Raw genomic sequence first — 20,207 nt, forward strand, 5'->3', positions numbered from 1 at the left:
ATAACGGGTTGATATGTAGCAGGATTTCGAAGGGTCCGATGAACATAGGGGCAAATTTGCACGACGGCACTTCGGCCGGATATTCCTAGAAGACAACCAGACTTTAGTCCCTGGAAGGAACTGCGGAAGCGCCCGTCTTCTTGTAACTGCCTTTCTCTTCATGCGGTCTACCGCCAACAGGTTAGAAGATTGGGTCTATTGCCAAATCCGTAGAAAGTCCCTGAAGGTCGAGTCAGCTGCAGGAACATGGGACATAGTAGAAACAGGAAGAGGTATACGAGGATGCTGGCTGTAGACGATGAAGAATGGACTGGAAGTGGTCGACTCACTGGTGTGGTTGTTATAAGAGAACTCTGCCCACGGGAGCAACTGCACCCAATCATCATGGCGCCTGGAAACAAAGTGACGTAGATAGTTCACTCTTAGCATTTGACCCAATAACAGAAGAAGAAGTCTCCAGGCTCCTCTCTTCTTCTCATCCTACTACCTGTCCTAGTGATCCTATCCCCTCACACCTCCTCCAGTCCCTCTCCCCAGCTGTCACTGGTCACCTGACTAAAATATCTAACCTCTCTCTTTCCTATGGTATCTTTCCCTCCTCTTTTAAACATGCCATTATAAACCCATTACTGAAAAAACCAACTCTTGACCCATCCAGCGCTGCTAACTTCCGACCAGTCTCTAATCTGCCCTTCAACTCCAAACTCCTGGAACGCTTGGTCTACTCTCGCTTTATCCGCTATCTCTCTGCTAACGCCATTCTAGATCCCTTACAATCTGGTTTCCGCACTCTACACTCCACAGAAACTGCCCTTACTAAAGTCTCAAATGATCCCTTGGCGGCTAAATCTAACGGCAAATACTCTCTACTGATCCTTCTGGATCTCTCTGCAGCCTTTGACACTGTAGACCACAAACTCCTACTTAACATGCTCCACTCTATTGGCCTCACGCTGCTCTATCCTGGTTTTCCTCCTATCTCTCTGACCACTCGTTCAGTGTGTCATTTGCTGGTTCCACTTCTTCTCCTCTTCCCCTTGCTATCGGGGTTCCTCAGGGATCAGTCCTAGGTCCACTCCTCTTTTCCCTCTACACAGCTCCTATTGGACAAACCATCAGCAGATTTAGCTTCCAGTACCATCTCTATGCTGATGACACCCAATTATATGCCTCTTCCCGTGACATCACCCCTGCTCTAATACAAAACACCAGTGATTGTCTGTCCGCTGTCTCTAACATCATGTCCTCTCTCTATCTGAAACTGAATCTTTCTAAAACTGAGCTCCTTGTGTTCCCACCATCTACTAACCTCCCTAAACCTGATGTCTCCATCTCTGTGTGTGGCACTATCATAACTCCTAAGCAGCACGCCCGCTGTCTCGGGGTTATTTTTGACTCAGATCTTTCCTTTACTCCTCACATTCAATCACTTTCACGCTCCTGTCATTTTCACCTCAAAAACATCTCCAGAATCCGCTCTTTTGTTAGGGAGAAAACCGCCAAAACTCTCATTGTTGCTCTGATTCACTCTCGTCTTGACTACTGTAACTCATTACTAGTCGGTCTTACCCTCACCAAACTCTCCCCTCTCCAATCTATCCTCAATACAGCAGCCAGGCTCATATTTATGACCAACCGCTACACCAACGCCTCTACCCTGTGCCAGTCACTGCACTGGTTGCCCATCCCCTTCAGAATAAAATTAAAACTTATTACTCTCACCCACAAAGCTCTCCACAGTGCTGCACCTCCTTACATCTCCTCCCTCATCTCTGTCTACAACCCTACTCGGGCTCTACGTTCTGCCAACGACCTTAGATTAAAATCCTCCATAATCCGAACCTCCCACTCCCGTCTCCAAGATTTTTCTCGTGCTGCACCAGTCCTCTGGAATATGCTACCCCAGACAATCAGATTAATTCCCAATATCCACAGTTTTAAACGTGCCCTGAAAACACATCTATTTAGAGAGGCCTATAACATTCCATAATCTGACTCCTTTCCATGGCCCTCCTTTTAGATTAGTCATCAGAATAAGATTCCGTAACACTCCTTCTCTTCATGTCCGTCATACACGGATACTGGCTGGTGACCGGCTCATGCAGCTTTATGTTACCACCCCATGTGTATAAAAATGGCTGGACTAATGTAAGAACAAACACTGTTACACTTTGTGTCTCCTTTATTTCCTCATAGATTGTAAGCTCTTGTGAGCAGGGTCTTAAAGTTTTGAATTGTAAATTAACTTTGTCACTATGTAATGTCTGATATTGTTTGTTTCATGTTCCCTCTAAATTGTAAAGCGCTTGCGTAATATGTTGGTGCTATATAAATAAAGATTATTATTATTATTAGTTCTCCATTATCTGGTTAACTCTCTCGACTTGCCCATTAGACTGGGGATGATAGGCTGAAGAGAAGTCCAATTTTACACGAGGAGGCCGCAGAGTGCTCTCCAAAACTTCAAGGTGAACTGGAACCCTCGGTCCTAGACAATATGCAGGGGCAAGCCATACAGACGGAAGATGGGTTGTATGAAGAGGTCAGCCAATGGTGTAGTAGACGGCAGGCCGGTCAAGGGAATGAAATGAGCCATCTTGGAATATCGATCCACCACCACCCAGATCACACTGCAACTCGCAGAAGAAGGAAGATCCGTGACAAAGTCCATAGCGACATGTTGCCAGGGGGCAACGGGCACAGGCAGTGGTTGGAGCAGGCCAGCAGGTCTGGAGTGAGCAACTTTTTTGCTGCGCATACCGTGCATGAGGAGACAAAGTCCATAATGTCTTTGGGTAGCGTGGGCCACCAGAACTGACGGGTGATTAGATCTTCGGTCTTACGAGCACCCGCGTGACTGCCAGCTTAGAACTGTGACCCCAGTGAAGATTTCTTCCTCGGTCAGCCAGACGTACAAAAGTCCTACCCGGAGGAATGTCTCTAACTTGCAGGGGATTCACAGAGAAGATGCAGGATGGGTCAATAATATTCTGTGGAGATTCCATGGCGTCCTCGGTTTCAAAAGATCTAGACAAGGCGTCTGCCCTCACATTCTTGTCGGCAGGTCGGTAGTGGAGTTCGAACCGGAACCGAGCAAAGAACAATGACCACCTAGCTTGAAAAGGATTCAACCGCTGGGCCGTCTGTAGGTAGGTCAAATTCTTGTGATCTGTGAAGATCAGGATATGGTGGACTGCGCCTTCCAGAAGATGTCTCCGCTCCTGCAGAGCCAGCTTGATGGCCAGTAACTCCCGATCCCCAATCGAGTAGTTGCGCTCTGCGGAAGAAAACAGCATGAAGTAATAGCCACATACCATAGCCTTGCCTTTCGATCTTCTCTGGAACAACAGTGCACCAGCACCAACCGAGGAAGCGTCCACCTCTAACGAAAACTGTGGGGATACATCAGGATGGTGCAGAATGGAGGCAGACGTGAAGGCTTTTTTTTAAGGATTCAAATGCGGCTTCAGCCTCCAGAGTACACATTTTGGCATTCATACCCTTCTTAGTGAGGGTGGAGATAAGAGCAGTCAAAGATGAGAAGTTGGGGATGAACAGTCGGTAGAAGTTGGCGAATCCTAGGAAGCGTTGTATGGCCCTTAAGCCTTGGGGGCGTGGCCACTCCAGGACAGCCTTTACCTTCTGGGGGTCCATCTTGAGGCCCTGATCAGAGATAATATAGCCCAGGAAGGATTGAGACTTCTTCTCAAATACATACTTCTCCAACTTGGCATAAAGGCGATTCTCTCTTAGACGGAGCAACACCTGGCGAACATGACTTTGATGAGTTACTGGATCTGGGGAAAAATTCAAAATGTCATCGAGATACACCACAACACAAACATAAAGGAGATCACGAAAAATTTCATTGACAAATTCTTGAAATACTGCGGGGGCGTTACACAGGCCGAAGGGCATAACTAAGTATTCGTAGAGCCCATCACGAGTATTAAAGGCTCTTCCATTCGTCACCTCGACGAATCCTAATCAGATTGTAGGCCCCTCGCAGGTCCTGTTTAGAAAAAAATGTTGCCCCCGTATGCAATCAAACAGTTCAGAAATCAAAGGCAGGGGGTACCTGTTCTTCACCGTGATCTGGTTTATGCCTCGGTAGTCAATGCAAGGTCGTAGCGATCCATATTTCTTTTTAACAAAGAAGAACCCAGCTCCGGCCGGAGATGAGGATTTACAAATGAAACCCCTCTCCTGGTTCTCCTTAATGTAGGCCGACATGGACTGGGTCTCTGGCAAGGAGAGAGGGTACACTCTACCATGAGGAGGAGATGATTCAGGAACCAGGGCGATCGGACAGTCATATGCCCGGTATGGCGGCAAGGTCTCAGCCTCCTTTTTGTTGAAGACATTGGAGAACATGGAGAAACAAGAAGGCAACCCTGTCAATGACTGAAGAGGGGCAGAATGTGGCGATGGACATGGCCCAGACAGCGGTCAAGACACTTCAGGCCCCACTGGAGGACCTCTCCAGAGTTTCAATTCAGGACGGGGGCGTGCAGACGGAGCCAAAGCAAACCCAGCAGCATGGGGTTGACGGCCTTGTACAGAACGAACAGGGAGGTGCGTTCAGCATAAAAGGCTCCCACTTGGAGTCTCAATGGCTTGGTTACGGACACAACTGGGTCAGGCAATGGCAGTCCATCCATCGAGGCAACGATCAACGGCCTTTCAAGCGGGATAGTAGGCAACTGAAGGAGATCCACAAGATCCTGGCAGATGAAGTTGGCTGCAGAGCCGGAGTCCAGATAAGCAGAGACCTGATGGGGCCTCTCGTCAGCAATGATGGTTACAGGAATGAATAGTTTGGAAGAGAGTTCTTGATTCAATGTGTTGACGCCCAGGGTTGTCTCTCCAACCAAACCTAGGCGCTGGGATTTTTTGGCTTGTGAGGGCACAGACGCACAACATGGCCAGCGAGGCCGCAATATAAGCAAAATCCAGAGGTGCGCCTGCGCTGTTTCTCCTGGACCGATAATTTTAGTCGGTCTACTTGCATCGGGATCTCGGGCAAAGCAATAGAAGCAGGCAAGAGGGGTTGCTGAAAGTTGGGCGCCAGTCTAGGGAGACAACGCTCCTGACGAACCTCGTGAGATCTCTCCCTCAGCCTTATGTCTACCCGAGTGGCAAGTAGAATCAAGTCGTCCAAGGCAGGAGGCAGATCTCGAGCGGCCAGTTCACAGGGAGCTGATCCTGCCTAGCTCGGAGATCCAGCAGGTCCGCCTGCATGGCTTGGGAGGGTGCCAAGCCCTTGAATTGACCAGCGGAGTACATGGCCAGAGCGTACTGTCACGATGCGGGGTGTGGACCCACTGGGCCGTACGGGATGGCAGCTGTCCAAACAGGTAAGTACAGAGTTCAAATAGTTCAGCGAGGGTACCTGAGGCAATCGTAGGCAGTAACGAGACAGGCACCTCCAGGACCAGGCGGCGGGAAGACGTCAGATGAGGCATAGCAAATCAAGCGAGACTGTAGCACAGCACGGCAACAGCACAGCACGGCACTAGAACTGGGTAGCACGGAAACAGAATACGGAATACAGGAACAAGGTACACTGGGAAACTGGAAGACACTGGGAGACCGTTAGCACGACAAACTATGGGTAACAAACAACGCTCTGGCAAGGAGCAAGAGGGCAGAGCCCTTTTTATAGCCTAGGGCATCCTGGGCTAGATTGCAGACTTCCTGCAAAAATGCGCGCACTGGCCCTTTAAGACCGTGCACGCGCGGGCAGGGGCGCCCGCCGAAGACACTTGAAGTCCGGAAGTGAGTGCCGGCACCTCACAGGGAGACGACACTGCAGAGAGGTAAGATGTCCATGCCCACGGCGAGGTTAACTGCAGAACGACGGACCGTGGCCATAGACGTTACAATACCCGATCACAAGGGGTGTATTCTGTAGACCAGTATCTTCTGACATCCAAAACAAAGACAACAATATTCCAACACAGTGCATTGCCCTAAACCACATACTATATATGTAATGGTTATAAAAAGGGACAAGAGTTATTGGTGTAAATAAACCAATCATTCACTCACCGGAAGGGTGGAAATACAGTAGCAGGAAAGTCCAACCAGAATTTTATGAAATATGATGAGTGTACATGTTTATTTCTATGAGGAGCGCTGAAAAAGTCACTGGAGACGCCATACACTTAAATGGAATCTGTCATCAGTTTTGAGCCCTCAAAACTGCTGACAGTACTATATAAAGAAGGGGTAGGGCAGTATAATGATACCCGACGCAAGTTGCATTACCAAGAAATCGACTATGACCCCGTCGCCGCGGTTGCAAGTGGTCCAGAAGCGGCCCCTTGATGTTTAAGTGCTCCGGGCTCTCCTCACTGAATGCTGCCAGCATGCTGCCTGAATGCTGCGACTAGAGAAGAGGAGAGAAGAGGGACTGGAGAGCATTCAGTAAGGAGCAGTTAAACATAAAGGAATCGCCTCTGTGGCACTTGCAATCACGACATCACCAACGCATATATAAACACAGCTTTATTATGTTGTTTCAACAAATTCCAAGAGTCCTCTGAAACTTTTCAATACTCTTCTTTAAGCTCCACAGGTAATCCGGAAGATCCGAGCAGAACAATTTTCTGATGCTTCTGGGAATTTAAAACTCTGGTGCCAGTTCTTCAATATTTTAAGTGACTCAAACATAACATGGTACAAAGATGAAATTCAGATGACAAAGATAAAAAGAAGGTAATGATTATTATCCTATTATTTTTTGTCTTATTATTATTTATATACCATTTTTATCTTCCATGGCACGTTATAAATGTATTACCGGTAATTTCTTATATATATATATACAGTGAAGGAAATAAGTATTTGATCCCTTGCTGATTTTGTAAGTTTGCCCACTGTCAAAGACATGAACAGTCTAGAATTTTTAGGCTAGGTTAATTTTACCAGTGAGAGATAGATTATATAAAAAAAAAACAGAAAATCACATAGTCAAAATTATATATATTTATTTGCATTGTGCACAGAGAAATAAGTATTTGATCCCTTTGGCAAACAAGACTTAATACTTGGTGGCAAAACCCTTGTTGGCAAGCACAGCAGTGAGACATTTTTTGTAGTTGATGATGAGGTTTGCACACATGTTAGATGCCATTTTTGCCCACTCCTCTTTGCAGATCATCTGTAAATCATTAAGATTTCGAGGCTGTCGCTTGGCAACTTGGATCTTCAGCTCCCTCCATAAGTTTTCGATGGGATTGAGGTCTGGAGACTGGCTAGGCCACTCCATGACCTTAATGTGCTTCTTTTTGAGCCACTCCTTTGTTGCCTTGGCTGTATGTTTCGGGTCATTGTCGTGCTGGAAGACCCAGCCATGAGCCATTTTTTATGTCCTGGTGAAGGGAAGGAGGTTGTCACTCAGGATTTTACGGTACATGGCTCCATCCATTCTCCCATTGATGCGGTGAAGTAGTCTTGTGCCCTTAGCAGAGAAACACCCCCAAAACATAATGTTTCCACCTCCATGCTTGACAGTGGGGACGGTGTTCTTTGGGTCATAGGCAGCATTTCTCTTCCTCCAAACACGGCGAGTTGAGTTAATGCCAAAGAGCTCAATTTTAGTCTCATCTGACCACAGCACCTTCTCCCAATCACTCTCAGAATCATCCAGATGTTCATTTGCAAACTTCAGACGGGCCTGTACATGTGCCTTCTTGAGCAGGGGGACCTTGCGGGCACTGCAGGATTTTAATCCATTACGGCGTAATATGTTACCAATGGTTTTCTTGGTGACTGTGGTCCCAGCTGCCTTGAGATCATTAACAAGTTCCCCCCGTGTAGTTTTCTGCTGAGCTCTCACCTTCCTCAGGATCAAGGATACCCCACGAGGTGAGATTTTGCATGGAGCCCCAGATAGATGTCGATTGACAGTCATTTTGTATGTCTTCCATTTTCTTACTATTGCACCAACAGTTGTCTCCTTCTCACCCAGCTTCTTACTTATGGGTTTGTAGCCCATTCCAGCCTTGTGCAGGTCTATGATCTTGTCCCTGACATCCTTAGAAAGCTCTTTGGTCTTGCCCATGTTGTAGAGGTTAGAGTCAGACTGATTAATTGAGTCTGTGGACAGGAGTCTTTTATACAGGTGACCATTTAAGACAGCTGTCTTTAATGCAGCCACCAAGTTGATTTGGAGCGTGTAACTGGTCTGGAGGAGACTAATCTCTTAATGGTTGGTAGGGGATCAAATACTTATTTCTCTGTGCACAATGCAAATAAATATATATAATTTTGACTACGTGATTTTCTTTTTTTTCTTTTTATATAATCTATCTCTCACTGGTAAAATTAACCTAGCCTAAAAATTCTAGACTGTTCATGACTTTGACAGTGGGCAAACTTACAAAATCAGGAAGGGATCAAATACTTATTTCCTTCACTGTATATATATATACAGTACATATAAACAAACACAGCATATAGATAAATTATCATCAAGACTTGATTTTTCCCCTGTGCTCTCTTCTTGTGACATTACCTACCTCTGCTGTGTCAGTGCTTATATGACATGCCCCATACTCTATGGGTATGTGCACACGAGAACTGTCTTTTACATCTGAAAAGACAGACTGTTTTCAGGAGAAAACAGCTGCGTCGTTTCAGACGTAAAAGCTCCTCCTCGCATTATGCGAGGCGCCTTTGACGCTCGTAATCTTGAGCTGCTCTTCATTGAATGCAATGAAGAACGGCTCAAATTACGTTGCAAAGAAGTGTCCTGCACTTCTTTGCCGAGGCAGTCAATTTACGCGTCGTCGTTTGACAGCTGTCAAACGACGACGTGTAACTGACAGGTCGTCGGCACAGTACATCGGCAAACCCATTCAAATGAATGGGCAGATGTTTGCCGACGTATTGTAGCCATATTTTCAGACGTAAAACGAGGCATTATACGCCTCGTTTACGTCTGAAAATAGGTCGTGTGAACCCAGACACAGCTGTCAAACGACGACGCGTAACTGACAGGTCGTCGGCACAGTACGTCGGCAAACCCATTCAAATGAATGGGCAGATGTTTGCCGACGTATTGTAGCCGTATTTTCAGACGCAAAACGAGGTATAATACGCCTCGTTTACGTCTGAAAATAGGTCGTGTGAGCCCAGCCTATGTGTTACACAGACCTTGGGGATGATCCAGGTGTTTTTTGCTAATTTTTCTGAGGAGCATTAATATTAATCTTGGATTGCAGTTGTTTCTACCTCTCCACATTCCCGTGCCATTTTTGCAAGTTTATTTTTTTCTTTGGAGTCATGAATACTAATCATATCTGAGGCTACCATGGCTTTCAGGTCTGTGGATGTTCCTTTTGGTTGCTTTGTAAATCCTGAATGATTTGTCACTGCACCCCTGGGGACGAGTCATTTTAAAATAGTCTGGCTATTCTTGGAAAGATTCACTACTGTTTAAAGAGGCTCTGTCACCAGATTTTGCAACCCCTATCTGCTATTGCAGCAGATAGGCGCTGCAATGTAGATTACAGTAACGTTTTTATTTTTAAAAAACTAGCATTTTTGGCCAAGTTATGACCATTTTTGTAGTTATGCAAATGAGGCTTGCAAAAGTCCAAGTGGGTGTGTTTAACAGTAAAAGTCCAAGTGGGCGTGTATTATGTGTGTACATCGGGGCATGTTTAACACTTTTACTAGCTGGGCGCTCATCCACTTCTCTTCAGAACGCCCAGCTTCTGCCAGATCACGCTGTGACGTCACTCACAGGTCCTACATCGTGTCAGACGAGCGAGGACACATCGGCACCAGAGGCTTCAGTTGATTCTGCAGCAGCATCGGCGTTAGCAGGTAAGTCGATGTAGCTACTTACCTGCAAACGCTGATGCTGCTGCAGAATCATCTGTAGCCTCTGGTGCCGATGTGTCCTCGCTCGTCTGACACGATGTAGGACCTGTGAGTGACGTCACAGCGTGATCTGGCAGAAGCTGGGCGTTCTGAAGAGAAGTGGATGATACTTCTCGTCAGAACGCCCAGCTAGTAAAAGTAGTAAACATGCCCCGATGTACGCACATAATACACGCCCACTTGGACTTTTACTGTTAAACACACCCACTTGGACTTTTGCAAGCCTCATTTGCATAACTACAAAAATGGTCATAACTTGGCCAAAAATGCTAGTTTTTTAAAAATAAAAACGTTACTGTAATCTACATTGCAGCGCCTATCTGCTGCAATAGCAGATAGGGGCTGCAAAATCTGGTGACAGAGCCTCTTTAAAGTACCTTCCATTTGCAGATAAAGACTCTCCATGTGACTTATTAGAGTCCCAGATGCTTAGATTACTTTGTGCACGTTTACATTTAAATATTTCAATATCTTTTTCTCACCCATTCCGGAATTTCCATTGATTGTGGCATAATTGATGGTAATTATATTTCTCAGTACACAGTGTTTAGTATGCAGTGAAGTTTAGATTCAACGATATTAAATTATTTTAAGAATTTGATTGCCATTATTTCTGTTAAAGAGTACCTCCAGTTATACTAACATTATATACAAAAAAACGATTATGGTGCAGGAGTGTGCACAATAATTGTTTTTCTAAATTACATATTACCGTTTCAACTTCTAGGATGGACTGGCGGTAGAGCGTGCTGCCGGCTTCTTCTGCATGTACCTGCTCTTCCCCTGGTTTAATAGGATAACTAAGGACTGTCGTGGTTTCCTCAACCAGTGCACCATATGTTTCGAACATTGTACTGAACAGTTCCACTTAGATGGAGTAAAGGTGTATATAATTTCCTTGTTTGCTGGAGAAACTCTGGCTTGGGCTACCCCCCTTTGGAAACTTGGTCATCCAATGTTGTCCTCCCTATTTCCTTTTTTTACTTTCTTTCGGAGAGTCTTTGATTAACCTGGCCTTTTTTTTCTCTACTGATTCAGTTCTTCTTCGCCTCAAGCAAGTTGCATCTACAGTTGGCCAATATGCTTTAAAAAAAAATTGTATCCTGGCTTCTGAATAGCCTGGGACAATAAAGCTCTGGTTGCGGCATTCTATCAAAGTTTGCAGGACCATATCAAAGATGAACTAGTGGGTCGAGACCTTTTTTCTGCCCTGGATTATCTGATTTCCCTGGCTACTAGAGTGAAAATTCGGTTCCAGGAGAGTTTGCAAAAATAGGAATGTACTCAATGTTTCCGTCGTCTAGAAACTCCAGATGAGCCCATGCAAGTGGGTCGTACAGCGTTGTCAGCAAAGGAACGAAGACGCTGTCTGACTCTAGGCCTATGCCTCTCCTGTGGACAAGAAGGTCATCTCCTGTTTGTCCTTCGCACCTGGAGAACTCCAAGGCCTACGTGATCTCTGACACCTCTGACTGTACTATTGATTCTGTCAAAACAACGGAACCCTCTCACAACGGTGATGTGAACACAGCCTAAATTGATCAACTTAGATGTGATTGTTATTAGCTGGATCCTGTGTGCCAGAGACACACAAGACTAGCTTTCATTTGCTGATTTTATCTTCAAAAGTGTGCATAGCCTTTCAAGGACATGTCTTTCTTCAAATGTTCTAGTGCAGCTTCAATTGAGGTCCTTCATGTCATTCAAGTGAGGGTCCTTCATGTCCTTCAAAGGTCTATTTGCTGCTCCTGGGATTACACTGGCTCAGACTACACTCTCCTACCATCGACTGGACATCTGACCAAATTGCTTGCTGGAGATCTTCCTGTTTCCATCATTGCCTTCCTGGTCTAAATCGTAACCTGGAATTACTGTTCTGGTCTGCTGCTCTTCTATCCGAGCTGCCATTGCAATACCAGGACCTTGCAGATGTATTTTCTAAAAGGGCAGAGACTGAGGCGATGTCAGTCTATATCAAAAAGAATTTGGAGAAAAGCTTTATTTGTGAATCTTCTTAGTCTGCCATAACTGGATTTATCTTCATCAAGAAGAAGGATTGGACGCTTAGACTATGCTGTTACGGCTATGCGGTATGTGAACCCACTGGGCCGCTCCACCGTAGCGGAGTAGCAGCTGGCCAAACTAAAGTCATTGATAGTCTTTAGAACAAGAGTACCTGGATAGAAGTTCTGACAGACACTAGTGTAGTAGACACTTGGCGTAGCAGATGCTTTGGCACAGATGATACTTTGGCGTAGCAGATGCTTTAGCACAGATGATACTTTGGCGTAGCAGATGCTTTGGCACAGATGATGCTAGGCACAGATTACACTCTCGACTCCGACACTAAATTACGTACTGGAACAAACACAATTATTGGATACGGGATACAGGAAACAGGAACACTGGATACAGGATACAACTAAGAGACCATTTGCAAAGACTAACATGGGCAGACAAAACAACGTTCAGGCAAGGAGAGGAAGCACAGAGTCCTTTTTAAAGTCCAGGATGCATAGGGATTGGTAGGGAACTTTTACACTAGTATGCGCTCTGGCCCTTTAAGCCTGGGAACGAGTGTGCGCGCACACCCTACAAGAGACAGTGGGGAATTGCAGCCACGTGTGCCGGCGTCTCTGGGGAGGGAGACGACAGCATGAAGAAAGTGACTGTGGTCGTGGCTGCTGGTAAGTCGGACCTGCCGGCGGTCAGTGACCGCTGGTACAACACATGCATTTGATAAATTGAAGAACAGATACCCACTACCATTGATCTCTGAATTGTTCGACTGCATCAAGCAGTCAGCTTGTTATTTTACCAAGTTGGACCTGTGGGTGGCCTATAGCTTGTTTTGTATTAAGGAGGGAGACAAGTGGAAAACTGCCTTCACTGCCCAAGAAGGGCACTATAAATACGTGGTGATGCCATTCGGTCCCTGCAATGCCCTCTTCCTTTTCAACAATTTGTTAATGACATTTTGTTAATGATATCTTTAAGGATGTTCTCAATCAGTATGTCCTGGTCTACCTACACCATGTTCCAAATTATTATGCACATTGGCTTTAAGTGTCATAAACATTTAATTATTAGTTTTTCAATTAAACTCATGGATGGTATTGTGTCTTAGGGCTCTTTGGATCATTGTAATCAATCTCAGACACCTGTGATAATTAGTTTGCCAGGTGTGCCCAATCAAAGGAAAACTACTTAAGAAGGACGTTCCACATTATTAAGCAGGACACAGGTTTCAAGCAATATGGGAAAGAAAAAGGATCTCCCTGCTGCCGAAAAGCGTGAAATAGTGCAATACCTTGGACAAGGTATGGAAACATTGGATATTTCAAGAAAACGTAAGCGTGATCATCGTACTGTCAAAAGATTTGTGGCTGATTCAGAGCACAGACGGGTTCGCTTAGATAAAGGCATAATGAGGAAGGTTTCTGCCAGACAAATTAATAGGATTAGGAGAGCAGCTGCTAAAATGCCATTGCAAAGCAGCAAACAGGTATTTGAAGCCGCTGGTGCCTCTGGAGTCCCACGAACCTCAAGATGTAGGATCCTCCAGAGGTTTGCAAGTGTGCATAAAGCTATTATTCGGCCACCCCTAAACAATGCTCACAAGCAGAAACGGTTGCAGTGGGCTCAGAAATACATGAAGACTAATTTTCAAACCATGTGGTTTACTGATGAGTGCCGTGCCACCCTGGATGGCCCAGATGGATGGAGTAGTGGATGGTTGGTGAATGGCCACCATGTCCCAACAAGGCTGCGACGTCAGCAAGGAGGTGGCAGAGTCATGTTTTGGGCTGGAATCATGGGCAGAGAGCTGGTAAGCCCCTTTAGGGTCCCTGACGGTGAGACAATGACCTATGCAATGTACGTAGAGTTTATGAATGACCACTTTCTTCCGTGGTACAAAAAGAAGAACCGTGCCTTCCGTAGCAAAATTATCTTCATGCATGACAATGCACCATCTCATGCTGCAAAGAATACCTCTGTGTCATTGGCTGTTATGGGCATAAAAGGAGAGAAACTCATGGTGTGGCCCCCATGTTCCCCTGACCTCAACCCTATTGAGAACCTTTGGAGCATCCTCAAGCAAAATATCAATGAGGGTGGGAGGCAGTTCACATCAAAACAGAAGCTCTGGGAGGCTATTCTGATATCCTGCAAAGATATTCAAGCAGAAACTGTCCAAATACTCACAAATTCAATGGATGCAAGAATTGTGAAGGTGATATCAAAGAAGGGGTCCTATGTTAACATGTAACTTGGCCTGTTAAGTTTTTTTTTATTGAAAGAGCTTTTGATTTCTGTAAATATGACCTCCTGATGCTGCAAATTCAACAAATTACCATTTTAGTTCTCTTTACAACCTTTAAAATGTTTTGATCTCTGTTGTGCATAATAATTTGAAACAGTGCATTTTGAGTTTTTTACTTCTAAAAAAAATCTGTTATCATTAGGAGATTTGTTCAATAAAATTTGCATTATACTCCAACGGTTGATGGCTTAAAGATTATACTGACTGTCATTTGCATCAACTATTTAGGTAAATCAGCGAAAAATAACTTTTGCATAATAATTTGGAACACAGTATATACAACTACTTAATCTAGTCCCAAGATCTGAGAAATGATCGTGCTCTCATCCGTTCTGTCAAGGTTTCTGCTATTCAAAATTGTGTTCAACCTGTGGGTCTCAAGGCTCTCCAAAGATTTCTGTGCTTTGCACTGTATTGTTGTTATCACTGCCCTAACCAGAGAGCGGGCTGATAACTGGGATTGACCAGCTTCTGCAGTTCAAGTCTTCTACTATCTCAAGACATGCAACTCTTCTCTCCGGTTCTCCATCATGCTGATGCTAATAGGCCATTCTTCTTGGAGGTCGATGCTTCCTCAATTGAATTTAGAGTGGTTCTCTTCTAACAATCCAAGGGTAAGAAATACATTCCATGTGGCTTTTGCTCCAAGAAGTTCTCTTCTGGCGTGAAAAACTATTCCATCGGAGACCGAGAATTGCCGGAAGTAAAACTTGCTCTACAGGAATGGCGTCATCTTTTGGAGGGTGTAAAATTTCTAATCACTATTTTCATTCACAAAAAAATTTGGAGTATTTCCAGTCTGCTAGAAGATTCAATCCACACAGTACACTCTTCTTTTCACGTTTTGTCTTGCTTATGATTTATCGTCCAGCTGGCAAGAATCGCAGAGTTGATGCTCCTTCTAGGGACTTTGATCCATCTGATTTCCTTCATGTGGATATATTATTGACCAAAACAGTATTCTGGCTGCTAACAATATTTCTACTGAAATCCATTTTAGTGAACGTTCCTTTGTACCTCCTGATCTCCTCCAGAATGTGTAATATTGTGCTAATTCTTCACTGTTGTTGGGACCTCATAAATCAAACACACCTGTGAATTACCCTTGCGGTACAAGAAGTTAAAATGTTTGTTGCTTCCTGTGCTACCTGTGCTCAATTCAAACCATCAAGGCAAACCATCAAGGTCTCCTTCAGCCCTTGCCCATTCCAAGCAAACCTTGGACCGAGAGCTCAATATTCCTCATGCTCAGGGATTTACTACTATCTGGGTAGTTTTACAGTAGAACGCTTCTCTGGTTTAACCTCAGTTCCCAGGTTGGTTCAGATATTCTTCTAGGACATTTTTTGCCTCCATGATCTTTTAGCTCCCAGTGGTCTTTGATTGGAGAGTGGTGTTTGTCTTCAAAGTCTGGTGGGCACTGTGTAAGACAAAGAACATTTCCCTGTACTTTTTCACTGAATACCATTCTCAGAGTAATGGTCAAATGGAATAGATCAACCAGGTTCTTGAGCAATATCTTGGAACCTAGAGTAATGCTCATCAAAATAACTGGTCAGAGTTGCTACTGTGGACTGAGTTTGCCCACAACAATCATGTCTCTGAGTTATCCGGAAAATATCCATTTGAGATGAGCTACAGTTGTATTCCTTTTCCGATCTTGACACAGCCTCAGGTACCAGCTATTGTGGATGTTTGTAGAAATAGTTATGACATCTGGACATAGGTCCGCAAGAATTTAGTGGCTGCGGCTGTCATGGCCAAGAAGAGTGCTGATAAGTACCAATGCCCGGGTCCTAAATTTGTTTTTGGGGATGGGCATTGGCTGTCCAAGAAGAATATCCGATAAAGAGTTCCATTTTATAAGCTTTCTCCAATTTTAATTGGGCCATTTCAGATACTGATGCTGATTAATCAAGTTACCTTTCGCCTAAAGCTGCTGCCTTCTCTCCGTATTCCCAATAGTTTCCATATCTGTCTACAGCACCCTCTGGTCATCATTGTTTTCAAATCCCCAGAAGATTTTGAGGTTAAGCAAATTCTGGATTGTAAAAAGGCTCGTAGAAACTCTATTATTTAATTTATTGGAAGGGATATGATCCTGAAGGGAAAACCCGGATTCCCAAGAAGGAGGTTTATGCTCAACAGCTCATAAAAAACTTTAACCTAAAGTATTCCCTCATGACTTTTGAAACCCCTTCAGGGAGGGGCACTAGGAGGGGCTACTGTTACTCACCTCACCTAGCTCTAGAAATGAGCACTGGAGAACAGCTTGCTAGGCAACTGGACCCTTCCTCCTCTTATCCCGTGTTCAGCCGCAGCCATGTTAGATCCAGTCAAGGCTCTCCTCTTCGCTCTGGTCGGATTCCAGGGCAACTAGCTCCCGTTGATGACGTCAGGCCTGGCCCACGATTCAATGGGGGACCAGACTGCCATGGCTCTGCCTGCATATTTAAGTACATCCTTGCCTGGCTACTTGTTTTTGTATATTGACTCTGTTCCTGATTCTGACCCTGACCTTGGCCATGTTCCTGGATTATGTTTCTGTCTCGTCTCTTGGATTTGTTGCCTGGTTCTTGCGATTTTACTCCTGGTATTGACTTCTGGCTTGTCTGCTGACTATTGTTCAATTTTTTCATATGGCTTGCTGTATCCTGACTGCTATTCCGTTGTAGACCCAGGCTACGTTCCTGACTTTTCTCCTGTTACGATTAGCAGAAGGACTGCTGCTAATCAGTGATTCTGTAATCTCTGTGTTTGGGCGCTGCTAGGCAATGCCTTTGGTCTGAATCTGGATTTGGTCATATTTGCCTTGTTGATTAGTACCTTTCTAGGCCTATATGTACTTCAAACCTGGCTTACCCAGGTGCTGATCATACTGTTTCTGTCATGTTCTAACTCTTTTCCAGATTCTTGTTTCTGACTTTGTTCCTTGTCTGTCTGTCTATCTAACTGTTTGTTTGTACTGTGAGACCCATTGGTCCCCTACGAGTTCCAGTTTTTTTATAGTGGTTTAATGTGTATCCTGGGATCAGTAGTTCCACTGGTTTGTTTTCCTTTCCTGTGCGTTTGGTCTGCTGTCAAGCTGTTGTCTTTACCTGAAGTGGGATATGATTCATATAGGGTCAGTGAGTGCTTTAAACCCTTGTTCACTGTCTATTCGTCTATTAACTGCTAGCATGCTATTCAGCAGCCATCCACTCTGTTTATGCATCGTCTCTATCTTCTCCTGCCTTCAGTGTTCAGTTCGGCTCATCCACTGGTGAGTCATTTTTGCCTTTCGTTTTCTGTCAGTATTGATGTGTGCTTCACCCATGTGATAGCGCTTGTCTGATGTTCTGGTCTTGAGCACCACCAGCAGTGTAAGAGCTACAAGTTCTACGCTTCTGCGCAACCAGCGGAAATTGGTGACAGTTCTGGGGTCCGTGACCTAAGAATCCGACAGGGAAAGTCCATACCTCTTTGTGGAGGTTAAGGGTGAGGATTGGCAAGTTTCCTGAAACTCTGCAGTCAAACCTAGCCAGCGCCAAACCGATTGCAGCTTAGAGGATCCCCTTCTCTGCTCAGCTGTTGAAATCTCAGTGGCCGCTTAATTTAATCAGGATTCTGACATTACCTGTTTTTAATTGCATATGCTCTAATTAATTTGAATAGAAGCCATATACAACTTTAAAAAAATTTTACTTCTTAGTGCAGTCATTTCCAAACTTCTTAAGACTAGTAAACCCCTAAGCAACTAAACCCCACTGAGGAACCATGCTAACCTATCTGCAGCACCCCAGGGACCTCACCACGGATGCCTGGCATTCAAAGTCACCCAATATGGGAAGCACTGAATTGGAGGATAAACAGGCCGCTGGTACTTTGACAACCGTGTAGAGGAGGGGAGGATTAGTATACTCTAAAAAAAAAAAAAAAGTGAGTAAAAGAGTAAATGCATTGAGGAATTATCATAACTCCATATGCTTCTGACTTTTCTTTAGTTTTTTTAAAGGTCAAAAATCGTTTAGTATGACAAGTAGGGCAGTGCCCTTCATGCATTTTCACACACATACATAATTAGTTTAATCTCACATTTTTTTAATTTCTCTAGCTCTGGAGATGAAGGACAGGTAGCACTTGCCATTGTACAAGCATCGGTGAAGGACTGTGGTGTCTATCAGTGCACCATAGAGAATGAATATGGATCAGATTCAACAGACTGCCTGCTAAGCGCAGAGAGTGAGTTATTTTTCTTTGTTCTATCAATTTTATTCTATTATTTTGTATGCATTTCAAACTTAATGTAAAGATCCAATCCAACTTCATTTTAAATATGCGAAAAACTAACTTCTAATACACTATATTGGCAAGAGAATGTGGACACCCATCCAAATTGTTAAGGTGTTTCAGCCACACCCATTGCAAACAGGTACATAAAATCAAGCACACAGCCATACTATCTCCATAGACAAACATTTGTAGTAGTATAGGGCTTTAAACATGGCACGGTCAACTGTAAGTGCTATTATTGTGAAGTGGACGTGTGTAGGAGTAACAACAGCTCAGTCTCAAAGCGGTAGACCACGCAAACACACAGCGGAATTACCGACCGCTGAAGTGCATAAATATTGCATTAGTCCCTACAGAGATCCAAGGTCCCTATGGAAGTGACATCAGCACAAGAACTGTGCATCAGGAACTTCATGAAATGGTCTCAGGTTACACACAAGTCTAAAGGGGGTTTTACACTGAGCGATTATCGGGCAGAAAAGCGTTTATAGAATAGTTCCTGTGGTTCAGTGACTTCCCGAGTACGGAGGGGTCCCTCCGTACTCGGGAAGTCACTGAACCACAGGAACTATATGGGTTAGTAGCACTATAGGTTTTACCTTATACCTCTTCTACCTGCCTTTCCTCTTATGGCTTTACTTACTGGGAAGATATGTCTTGCTTGATGTGGGCTTATGTAAACAATCCGTTGTCAATTTTTGAGTCCAGCATATAACCATTTACTTATAATGCTACTATGAGTCTGGATGAATGTATGACACAATTTCATTTACATTTCATATTCTGGCGTTGTGTTGCCTTTATTGATATTCAATCACATTGAATTTATTATGTGTTGCTTGAGCCCTAGCTTATTTGGTATAACGACCTCCTTCTTCCCGGAGCTGCATTTATAAGAGGTATTTCCTCTGTGTTCGTTTATGCCACTTGGGAGGTGTACAGGTCTTGGATTTTGTAGTCTAATTTTAAATTGTATGTAATTTGTATTGTCCTAATAAAGTTTATTTTTCCATGCCATTGGCAAATTTATCCCAATAGTTTATGACTCCTTTGTTCTCAGTGTTTTCCATAGTTAGTTTGGAGTTTCTATTTCCACAGTAGGGAGGCCTGAATCCGCACTTGCTGGCGGTCTAACCCTGATAACCACTTTCCTGTTGAGACATATGTTGATATCATGATAATAATGTATGGGGACGAGCGGTCGGAGTAACGACCGCTCATCCCATCCATAGCTCTGTGTGGCAGGAGCAAACGAGCGCCGATCAACGATGTTTCCTTGAACGGCGCTCGTTGCACTGGTCAATTATCGGCCGGTGTAAAAAGGCCTTAAGGTAACCACGCACAAATCGGCTAGAGTGATGGAAAGCATGTTGCCATTAAACTCTGGAGCAGTGAAAACGGAGTGAAAACAAAGCAAAAGATGTTCCTAGGGACCAGTAACCTCTTATGTAACCTATCAGTATTAGTTAAAACATAACTTTTATTATAAGAAATAATAGTAAATTGTGTGAATCATATTTTATGTGTGTATTTGCAGAGGGTTAAATGCATTAAAAACACAGGGTCTCTGTCTCACTAATGTTTTCAATAGTATTGTTGTGTAATTCCTACTGAAACTAAAGGATCAGATAATCGACTCACACTATATTGGATATTTGGCTGGTAAGCAGGGTTCAGAAGGAACCCTGACGATGCTGCTTGCCGACGAAACATGTCT

At 44.3% G+C, this 20,207-nt stretch overlaps 1 protein-coding gene across 1 annotated transcript in view; it reads left to right on the plus strand.

The window, feature by feature from the left end:
- ALPK3 (alpha kinase 3) overlaps positions 1-20,207 on the plus strand; it is a 99,744-nt gene that overhangs the window by 50,253 nt on the left and 29,284 nt on the right. The window contains exons 8-9 of the mRNA XM_075857653.1: positions 6,573-6,720; positions 18,312-18,439. Coding sequence (XP_075713768.1) covers positions 6,573-6,720; positions 18,312-18,439 — 276 coding nt within the window. The remainder of the gene's footprint in view (positions 1-6,572; positions 6,721-18,311; positions 18,440-20,207) is intronic.

This window comes from Rhinoderma darwinii, chromosome 3 (assembly GCF_050947455.1).
Source record: "Rhinoderma darwinii isolate aRhiDar2 chromosome 3, aRhiDar2.hap1, whole genome shotgun sequence".
Classification (NCBI taxonomy): Eukaryota; Metazoa; Chordata; class Amphibia; order Anura; family Rhinodermatidae; genus Rhinoderma; species Rhinoderma darwinii.